Source organism: Lutjanus erythropterus, chromosome 16, assembly GCF_056507025.1.
Source record: "Lutjanus erythropterus isolate fLutEry1 chromosome 16, fLutEry1.hap2, whole genome shotgun sequence".
Taxonomy (NCBI): Eukaryota; Metazoa; Chordata; class Actinopteri; order Lutjaniformes; family Lutjanidae; genus Lutjanus; species Lutjanus erythropterus.
The window spans coordinates 23617687-23629312 of record NC_139332.1 but is presented as its reverse complement, the minus strand read 5'-3'; the positions used below and the strand labels follow the sequence as shown (position 1 = coordinate 23629312).

General features: G+C 39.1%; 1 protein-coding gene across 2 annotated transcripts; it reads right to left on the bottom strand.

Moving 5' to 3' along the window:
* Positions 1-2708: 2708 nt before the first annotated feature.
* Positions 2709-10998, bottom strand: csnk2b (casein kinase 2, beta polypeptide). Of its 2 annotated transcripts, none has more exons than XM_084738922.1 (7): positions 10848-10998; positions 10177-10258; positions 8729-8831; positions 7893-8008; positions 6045-6120; positions 5330-5519; positions 2709-3782 (listed from the first exon to the last, which is right to left on the bottom strand). In XM_084738922.1, exons 2-7 carry the CDS (start codon positions 10246-10248, stop codon positions 3692-3694), a joined length of 648 nt encoding a protein of 215 aa, XP_084595048.1. In that variant the 5' UTR covers positions 10249-10258; positions 10848-10998; the 3' UTR covers positions 2709-3691. The 2 variants fall into 2 exon arrangements, with proteins under 2 accessions (XP_084595048.1, XP_084595049.1); XM_084738923.1 differs by having other exon boundaries at positions 10908-10954.
* Between the last annotated feature and the right edge of the window lie 628 nt (positions 10999-11626).

Below are 11626 nucleotides of genomic sequence, written 5' to 3'. Positions count from 1 at the left end.
AAGTCTGAAAAGTTTTTACAGTTTTCACAGAGGTCCTTCACCAAACACTCATGAATGGACATAAAAAATTAGGATGATCAGTCCAGTAATATTTGAGATTAGCTGATAACAAACTTTATTTAAGCCTTACGTATGAGATAAAAAAAATATAATTACGAGCTAGAAGCTCATGATTGACAAAAAAAAACATTAGAAAGCATTGAAACTGTCATAATTAGGACTTTACCTTGAAATTTGGATTTATCACAAGAATTTTTTTTTTTTCTTTTACTGGTGGAAATTGGCTTCCATATGTGTCTTTGTTTTGTATGTTTGTGAACGTTTTCCCACCAATGCTGTTACTCAGAGTCATGTGAAATGCCACTGCAACCACACCCAGAAGCCAGACAACCATCATTACCTCTGTCCCCACAGGACACATTCACACTACACACAAAAACACACACACACACACACACCAAGAATGCAGGTACAGTCCTGTGCATCATGGTCCTCCTGTGTTACGTTATATTTTCATATTTAAGCTTTAAATCCAACTGCTAAAAGTAATGTCTCAGATATATTATACCATGGAAAAATAAATCTTTTCAAAAGGCTCACTGCTGACACCCTGTGGCAGGAGGGCAGAACTGCAGCTGTCTCAAAGACCATTCAGGACAAAAGAGTATGAAAAGAAAATAGAAGTTTATTGAGAATTCTGAATCCTGCTCACCCTTCCACAGTAGCAGAAGAAGACAACAACAACACAGACAAACATTAGTTAAAATCTGGACACATAAATACCGCTTCTCTTGTATCATGAAATCCAAAAAAACGATCTGTTCCAGTCACACAAAAGTAAAGTGGAGAGTGAAGGGAGGGCAACTGAGGATCTGCCGCCCCACTGTTTCAAAAATAAGAAAAAAAAAAAAAAAGAAGAAGAAAAAGAGCGGCTGGTGGTCTGACTGTCTCTAAACCTGAACATAAATAATAATGAGACTGTGCTGTGGAGAGACACCAGTAGGATCAGTGCAGTGGTGGAGTGAGCTGAAGGATTCAGATTGTCTAAATTCCTCTTTCTCTGAGTCTCCTCCTTGATTTTTTTTTTTTTTTTTTACACCATTAGTTTGACATTTTGGGAACTATTCACTTTCAGGCAGAGAGTCAGATGAAAACACGGATACCACTCTTATCATGGCATGTTAAAAATAAAAGAGTTGGTTAGTCTAGCAAAAAAAAAAAAAAAAAAAAAGACTGGAAATAATTCAGACTATTTCTTGGCTGGAACCACTAAATTCCTGGTGTTACTACTGGTTGCCTGGCAACTGCTAACCAGCACACGCCCCCTGTAAAACAGAGAACTGTCATTTTTACACTTTGGTTTTTGTACAGATTAGAAAGCGCAGTGACTGATTCTGGAGAAAGATGGCCGAGTCTCACTCCCAGGTCATCGAATACTGACGTTTTGTGAATGAGACTAAACAATCAAACGTCCTACCCACCTGTGCTTGGCTACAGTCTCCCGTTACTGTTTGGATTTTCTTAAGCCTGGCAACAGAGTCAAGAGGAGAAGCAGAAGACTGGTTTTATCTCAGACCACTTGAATTACATTATAATTACGGGTCATTATCAAACTTTTGCCTAGTGACGACAATAACAAACTGCCTACCCCGGCTTTAAACAAACAAGATATATGTTAATCTCATATATATGTTATATCATACATATATCTTGTTTGATTAATCTGTACAAAACCGTAGAATAAATATGACACGTTGTGGTGTTACGGGGGTTATGTGCTCATCCAGTCCAGCAACTTCCTGCCTAGAAGCTGCCAACTAGGACTGCAACTAATAATAATGTTCATTATCAATTAAACTGCCAATTATTTTCACAATTAATTGTTTAGTCTACAAAATGTAAAAAAAAAAGTGGTGTCTTATAATTGCTTTTGTCCATCCAACAGTCTAAAACTCCAAGCCTCTTCATTTACTGTCATCAATGACAAAGAAAAGCAGCAAATCTCTACACTTCAGAAGCTGTAATCCGCAAATGACTGACATTGTTATTGGAAACTGACTGAAACAATTAATTATCAAAATAGCTGGAAAGTAAATTTCTTTTGTTTGAGCAATCACTGCAGATATGCTGATAACCAGTGTGGAACATCTCCCATAAAACACCAAAATGTTGTTTCTACTTTGATTTTTGTACACGTTAGCACCTTCAGACAAACCCCAGGAGGCTGCTGCCCTGTTTCCGATCTTCATGCTAAAGTCAACGATTGTTTGCTGTAGCTTCATACTACAATAGACTGTTTACATGCACACAAGTATCCTGGTTTTGAGTCTTATCTTGTTTTTGATCGTATTTGGAACATGATGTTTACACAGAACATTCAAAACGTGGTTATTCATGTTCCTGTATTTGTGAACATAACAGTATCCAGGTTTCTGATTGGCTGCCTGCAGTTGTTTCTCACCATCTCAGTCACTCTGGATAAGGTCTTCACTCCAGCTAGCGTAGCTTAAAGGTGCACAACATGCCCAAGATACTTCAAAAACCTGACCATAACCAGAATACTGGTTATATCAGAGTGGTATCAATCTCATCTACTCTTGGCCATTGAGCAAATAAATATTTTTCTCAAAAAGTCAAACTTTTTCTGTCAGGGAAATGAAGCTACGAGGGAAGGGCGGTGACAATACAAACCAGCAGGGGGGCACACGTCTCGCAAAAATGTAGCACAGGTTCTATTTTCACTTACCAATACAAACAGTTGTTTGACACGCGCACAGACAGCTGGAGAAATGACACAGGCTGATTACAATTGTCTGAACGATTCAGAATCCATGTTAGTTTATAATCTACTTCTACTTTTCCTCTTCTAACAGCAGAAAAAAAACAAAATTAACTAATTTAGCTTGTGCCTCTTGAAAAATAAAACATTGTGGGTGTTTTCTCTGAATCTTAAGGCAAATTCAACAGAATGTTTTGTGCAACAACACCACGAAACAGCAGAATAAAGAAACAAAAAGAACAAATGACAGGGAAAAAAAAAAAAAAAAACACACCCGTTGCCACCGTCCAAACTGTCTCTGCGAATGCCAGCCTGAGTGTACATGCATTGGGGGGAGGGGAGGGTTTACCACCACCCTTTACCAAACCGTGCCAAATACAGAACAAACACAGAGCCAGAGGTGAAAACTGACTCAGCTTTTGCACCATCCAACATCCCCTGGACATAAAAACCCTTCCTACGACCGCAGATTATAATATTTTCTCATCGGTGTTCTCGTGATGCGAGCGAACAGCAGAAGCAGCGCGGAGCCGCTGTTTTATCCAGCTTCCTCTTACTTCACCTCCTGTTTTTGGCACTGGTTAGTTTGGTAAGGAACGTGCATGGAATCCCAAAGTGTGTGGATGTATTTATTTATTTATTTTTCTATGTATGAGTGCATGTATGTGTGTGTGTGTTTGTGTTTGTGATTAAGATCATGGCTGTGCGTTTTTTATGTCTCGCTCACACTCAAAAATCTTTTTCATTTGCCCTAATCTAAACCAAAATAATACAGTCTCCAGGGTGGGGAGGGGACATCTGAAAAGCTCTGTAAAATGCAGGTGACCCCTCCCCCTTCTGATGGTAATTCTTTCCTGTCTTCTCTACGAATCCTCTTATTCCTTCTCCACCTCCGCCTCCGTCCGGGACGCTCTAGCGGATGGCCTTGACGGGGCTCTTGAAGCTGGAGGCTGCTTGCAGCTGCAGCTGGTAGGCCATGGGGTGGATCTTGAAGCCATACAGCCTGGTGGAACGAGAAAGTGACAAACATGCATGAGAATTTCTTCTGGCTGCTGTTTAGGTTGGTAAACAGACATGATGAAAAGTCCCGAGTTGCACAAATGATACAAATATGAACTTCAAATAAGATGCAACAAAAACATGTGCAATTACATGAATGAGGCTGTTTACACTGTGATCGGTGATGTGTTTGCTTTCAGGGAGAGAGAGCAGTGACTCTCACTGTTCCACATCACACCACCGACCATCAGTTCTGCAAACAGACGTCACGACTGAATCAAAGAGGATGCAGAATAAGGATGTGGATGTGTGAAAAAAAAAAACTGACTTGAGTGTCCTAAAATGTATATTTAAGTTTGAATATGTATGTGTATGATTGGGTTCCTAGTAAAGAAAAACACATAACCCATGCTAACTGAGATATTTTAGATTAACCCTGTGTGCTCGAATCAATTTGTGCAGCTTCTCTGCAAGGTTGTCTGACGTCGGTCAACCTACAGGGGATGAAGAGGTTCTGAAAGAGGTGCATGCTGGACTGCATCTCCCAGTCAGCACTGTTGAAGTGACAGGTAGGTGTGATGTAGCTTTCGTTTGTGAGAGCCACACAGCAGTCAGTGGTCAGAGCTGGGCTTGTCTGCCCTGGCTAGCTTGACTTTTAACTCATCCTTCTTCTCCTAAAAGTGTTTTTCAGTGTGTGTAATCACAAGAGCTCTCAATGGCATAACGTACTCAGGATAGCTCTTTGAACCTCTCGCCCTCTACCACACTGAGTGGGATTTTTTTTTGTTTTATTTAATCTTTATTTAGGAAGTCAGAGTCCCAGTTTAAAAAAATATCTTTTTCAATGGAGTCCTGGCAGACATGACAGACAGGCAGCAGTACAAAATACAAACAGATAAGCGCGGTACAGGCCAATAGTATTAGTTCAATCGATGATGCCCCAGTGTTTTTGTCTCGGATTCAAAACCATGCAATGCAATCACATCTTTCTGTGGTGTATTCTTCTCTCAGTTTCTAAACAACATTTTTCCAATATCTGTACAAACATTTGGTACAGACCATATATAAAACTCCGCTGATGGCATGACACTGACACACATCAGACTTTCACCCCACAGCTAGCAGCGACGTGATCTTTAGCTGTGAGCCATCCTCAGAGATGGTAGCTGGGTGCTTGCTCTTACAGTGGTACAGCATAGCGCTAGTGCGAGTAAGAGTAGCGTCAAACTATTTACATTTGACTTTGTTGTCTGACTGGAGGAAAAGTTCCCACGCTGAACTTAGTGTAGTGAGTGGGTATGCAAATTAAGCTATAAAGCGACATGTAACCAGTCAAATATTAACTATTAACATTCACAATTCACACACAGAATATGTATAAAAATCAGAATCATCCACACCACACCTGACTGTGTGATTAACTGCAATTAATACACATTTTATTATTTCCTTCTCCGCCCTTATTACAGCAGCCAGTGCAGATAATTGAATGCTGCAGCACAGTACTCGTCTTACAGGAGCACACCTCACAGTTCAACCTGCCACACTGACCTTGGGACAAACTGGTTGGCGGGCCTCTTGGGCCTGTACTCAGGGTGAACCATGAAGAGCATGTGGGGGAAGCCAGTGCCAAAGTAAGCTCCATCTGTGTGGTGGTGCCTGGAGGACTTGGGTGTGTAGACGTCCATACATTTAGGACAGTACAGCTTCACCATGGCCTCTCCTGGGATGTCTGACAGACCTGTGGAGGATGAGGAAGGAACAATCTGGCTTAGATATGAGCACAAAATATATCCTATAAGCAGGATTGAGACAGCACTGACTTGCACTACAATTCTCCCTTCCTGGTATTTTCACTCAGCACTGATCTTATCAAGAAATCCAAATTTAGATTTGAATACAAACAAATGGAGATGAGGTTTATAAAAGCCAGACAGGGAGATTTGACGACTGTAAAAATCATAATAAAGAAAACCTACCACAATTAAATGGAAAAAATAATTACTGAGTGAAAATAAGACACTGTGAATAAAGTGCTAAAAAGGCAACACATATTGTTATTTAAAAGAGATTCACAGACAGAAAACAAAATATCAGCTCACATATGCAAAGCTATGGACAGACTGTAGCTGAATTCATTACTATCAAATAAACCACAACATTTCATTAGTTGTCAACCATCTTGAGCCAAATACAAGTAACACTTGTTCAAAATACAGAAGTATTTTTAAGAATTAAAATGTTTAAATTATTATTTTTTACTTACCAATAGGAAGCATAGGCTGATTCTCACAATAGACTCGGGGGCAATAGCCAAAATCTCCCTGCTGATATTTCTCCAACTGCAAGTTATAAATCAGGATATAAAGAGTCAATAAAAATAATTTTAGGTCACAAACAATTCTCATTTTAGTGCTCTCTGAAAGAGGGCTTACAAAGGCTGCATTTCAGGACATTTTACATCACTTAGACTAATCAATATACTAGGAAATTTTTGGACATTTTTGAGATTAAAGCGTGTGATTACTCGGGCAGAACCAAATACGTCGAAGATGAAACATGCCACGGTAATTGTACAAATCTGTATTTGAATGTTTTGTTTTTATGCTTTTGAGAGAAAGGAAGGAGACATTGCATCAGCTGCGCTGAAAAAGAGGCAGAGAGGACTGATAGAGAGCCAGAATGTCAGCTCCACAATGGAAATAAATTAAGTCTCAAAAATTGCTAAAAACCAGGTGCATGCGCGTGATACGAGTGCACAGAACATTTGTCTTGACCCTCCTCACTAACTCGCTTGTGAAGTTGATGACAGCAAGTTTGAGAAAAGTATTAAAGGTTGTGTTGTCTCTCTTTTGATGCCAGTTGGAGAATCTCAATGGCGAAGACAACACTGAGCAAGTTAAAACAGAGTAATCTCATCTCCACTTGTATCTCATCTCTGGTAAATGATAATACAAAAGCAATAGGGGAAGAAAATAATGTGTTTAAACAACTATGGCATAGTCTGTTAGCCTGATGCTACCACATAATGGGAATTGCCCTTGATGCTCTAACGGAAATTAGCACTGCAACTGCTGTAATATTATCCAAACAAACAGATCTATTTTACTTCACACGCCAAACATAAAAGACTTGTGCTCATAGTGGGAGGCATATACTTCCTCTGCTCTGTGGAAATAAACTAATAGCGGCTAGTTTCACTTTTATAACTCAATCTGCTTCTCTACAGTCTCTAGAAATATAAGATTCAACTTTTTTCATGGTCTAGTGTTAAAAAAAACAAACAAAAATCACAATAAATCTTCATATCAAATTGCAATCCATATCAAATCTGCACACAAGTATCATGAAAATATTGAATCAGAAGATAAGTATATCATCCCAGCCCTAAAATGTGGTGGTTACACATTTGAACTGCAGTAGTTGCTTTTTCAGTAATGAGACAAAACAAATCACTTATCTACATTTGGGTTGGAGTAGTTGAAAATGCTAACAAGTGAGTCATAACTGATAAGAAACAAAATGCACTGATTTTAAATTTAATTTTCCTTATTCGACATACGGCTCTGCCAGACAAAAACGCCAAATGAAGCACAATTACCACCATTTCTAAACTATCAAGGAACTGGTGATTCAGACATTTTTAATCGATTAAAATCTCAACAGTGATGAATCGATTATTGATGAAACATTAACATCCCTACTCTACATCAAAAAACAATGTAATCATGACAATGATTGTTGGGAACATGTAAAAAGTACAATATTGACTGATCACATATAAGTCATCCATCTTGTGTTTGGATGATGCTTTTAGCGTGTGATTTATGACACAGGATTAAGTATAAACCCAGCGTGACAGGAACTGAGCTGCCGTAACTGTAACTGACAGTCAACTGCTTTAATATACAACCATAATAAATAAGTCCAACCAAAGTTTATTCATTTCCCTGTTCGTCATACAAACATACAGCATCAGTTCACCCCTCTGCTGAAGTCAGCAACATGCTAAATGGTAAATAATGCTCCAACCCCTCAAGAAAAAAGTGATGGAAAAAGATCTTCCCTAATGCAGACGGGGGTAGTGCATTCTGCTGATGCAGCTGGCGCCTACCATCTGTGCAATGCCTCGGTTAGTGAGGATGTAGCGTGCGTGGATGAGACCGTACAGCATCTCAGCTGCCTGCTCGATCAGGTCACTCTGGTTGGGATTGTCCTCCAGCTCCTCGTCTAAAAAAAAGGAACAGAGAACATTGTTGGGCGTCCATGTTTCTTTTTAGTTTACAGACAGTTTACAGAGATGCAAAACTGTGCTGGGAAAAAAATTCAAAAGGAGGGGGAACACCGAAAATACACAGAGTGCTCTTGTTAGATGTATTTTTACTTAAGAAAAAAAACAGTGACAGGTAACGGATTTCTAAACATTCTCTAATTCTTGAGAGGGTATTAAAACAAAGACAACAGAAGATCTAAGGGAGACTGGAGCGCAGCTGAAATAAATCACGTGGTTTCAAAGATCCTGTGAAGATGTACAATGACTTGGAGGGAAAAAAAAAACTGTACTGCAGCTGAGCAGGCTAAACAATCTTAAAACAGAAGAATGCTGAGATTAAATCTCCACTCGCATTTTTTATTTATTTGACATGTGCAACAGTGCTCAACATGAGAGATTAAAGGAGCAGCACATTTTACAGTCAGCATCACTAATGAAAGTCTGCTGATTCCTGAATGAAACATCTGAAAGTCCTTTACTCTGATTTCTGTTACACGTTAGCCGGTAAACATTTAGTCTCACCATTCAGTTTCTTCTGCTGGTGAATTTTCTCAAATTACCCAAAGTTTCAACACACCCAATGCATTTTGCACACTGTATGCATCAATTTAATTTTATACAACATGTACCAAGTGCTCAACTAAATCTAAAAGCATGAGGGCATGAACATAACATACCTGGTTCAAGATCCAAGATCATGTCTAGGGCCTGGCGGTAGTGAGGAACCTGCTCATTGAGTCCTGTCAGGTTAAACTTGTCCTGGATGTAGTCCTCATCCACCTTTATTTGGAGAAAATGGATGAGAAAACTGATCAGTCAGTAATACCGTAGCATGGGTGATGACTGATACTGCAGGGTGTATATAATGATAAACTTTAATCTCTTCAGGGCCAGTATGGACAGGAGCAGTGATTAAAGCAATCAATACCTCTTTTAATGTGAAGCAATGTTGAGATGTTTTGTGAACCAATTTTAGCACGCTGAGAATTCAAAATTACTAGATGCAGAGAATTCTTCTTAGTATCTCATAAGCTCTGAAAAACTATGTCAAGCAAGCTGCAGTGTTAGGTGTTACTGGTGTTACACAGCGCTACATTACTTGTCCACCGCCCCCACCGTCTTAGTGTGTTATCAATACTTTGTAGGACACTACATAAAAAAAATGCTCTGCACAGCAAAAGCAGGAGATGGATTTTAAATGTAACGCAACAGGCTAATCACAGCCTGACATGGATTGAAGTCCACTCTCAGGACAATTATCTGGAGCCCTAACATGGCGCAGAAATATAAGTGAGTATTCTGCTGTCTTACGTTACAATGGAGGCATTGGCTGGTGCTAGCTTGTCAAAACTAGGGCTAACTTGGCTATACCAACGTAGCCTTGGCAAGGCGCTTAAATTATGCATAGCTATAGTTGTTGGGGTCAGTGTGGGGGTTGTTTGATAGATCTGGCAACTTAATACTCAATAATCTAAGCATCTTGTTATGTTCAAACTACAGAGTTCTAAAGAGCTCAAGTTAATCAAGTAAGCACTCTAACATTATAGATGCTGAGCGTTCATGTCTCAGGTGAAATCAGTAACACCAGTGTTATCACAAGTTTATTAACCGGTGGGAAAAATTCTCAAGTAAATGTAAAGTGACAAAAATTGATTGATTGATTGATTGATTTATTTAAGTCAGTACAGGTTAACTCATGCAGCATGGCTGCTTAACATGGTTTGCATTAACTTTAACTGATGGATCGTTTCTAAATCAAAGCAAATCAAGTTTTTTTTGGTTGCCTGACACTATTTTTTCCAGCTTACATGTCATTAAGATTTCCTGCCACCAAGTAAATTAGCTTGGACAGAAATATCTCTATGGGAGATATTCATGCAGGACCTAAATATACACATGCTGCTTAGATCTGCTCTATCCCTGTGTGTGAGGTGGAGGTAACATAATACATGTACATGGAGTGTAATAGGCTGTGCTCAACAGTTACAGTACAGTTACAAACCTTTAACGTTCAGCTTAACAAGCCAGCTTTCATGATAACTTCTCTGTTATCTTCATATGTCACCACATGGATGACAACAAGTAACACACAGAGAAAGCTCAGACAGAAAATAAGACAACTCACCTCGCAGAAAAATTCATTCCCCCTCAGTCCACAGAACCAGGAGATCCATGACACTTCCTCTGAACTACTCATCTCTGGAGACCTTTAAAAAAACATAAAGGTGAAAATACTCAGTTATGATCCATATATCAATCAACCACATCGATACTGCATGCACACTCTGTAACATATTAACACATTAACTGCTAATGTCAAATTCATAGATCCAACTAACTTTAAATGTTTCTCAATGTTAGTTTTTGTCCAAGACTCTGACATTTTAAGAGCCTGCCATTAAAGAGGACAGCATAAAGCAGTAGCTTAGTTGCTGCCCAAACCTGATTGGCTAGGCTAACTAGCTAGCCTTATTTTCTTCTCAACATTGCTAAGTTTAACAAACTTGCCGCCGCAGTGCAGTCATTTTAGTCTTAACCCACTCAAAACCGCGTGTTATTAGTTACAAACTAATACCATACTACTATGTATGGTGCAGTCATACACAACGATTGACGGTTGATGTGATGTTAGCTCATTAAGCTAACCCCCGCTAGCGGCTAGGACCCAAAATGAAATTCAATATGGCGCATCGTCACAAACAGGCCTCATGACAAAGATGAGCTCTTTCTGGAGCTACTCCTGCCTTCGCGTTTGCATGTCTCAATATAATAACGTGAGATATTCCGGCAACTTACCCGAATTTCAACTTTTATACTCGTGAAAAATCCGACAGATCACAAATTTAGCAAGCTCACCGGTGTAAATAAAATGGACACCACCTCCCAGTTCACCCTCTAGGTTACGTTCTTCCTCTTCCTCCCGTCAGACGCAGGCAGCGTACAGCGCCGCTGGCACTCTGCTGCCACCTACTGTCCATTGCGAGCATCACAGGCTGTTAAAGTTTTTTCAAAACAATGAATTATATCATAAAATGTTTTGCATTTTTCCTTCAGACCATCTGCTCAGGAATGTTTCGTGATGTTTTTATTTTATGTACATTCAGGTGTCTCTTGAAAATGAGATTCTATTTCAGTGGGATTCACCCGCTTAAATAAAGTGGGGGGTTTTTTTTGTTTTTTTTTTTAATCTCAAACAATTTGAATTCCTCATCCGTTCAAACAAATTGCACATATTTTGGCTCATGTGTGCAAAACAGAAAGTACAATTTGTACAACTGCACATGACTTGTTGATCAGTTTAGTTGATTCTCAGGGATATTGTCAAACTCTTCACAACTCTTAAACATCATTTCATTCTTTGCGCCATTGCATGCAAAATGATCCCTTCAGTTATCAAAATCTGTCATACATACACGTGTATTCCATAAATATCTATGAGTATGAATATTTGTGATGTCTGATAAAATGTAAAATAACCTGCCTGAACTATCAAAGGTATTTCTATGTACAGGTATTGTATTTAGGCCCATTAATTTATGTATTTATTTATTTTGGCATAGATGTTTAGAGGGATG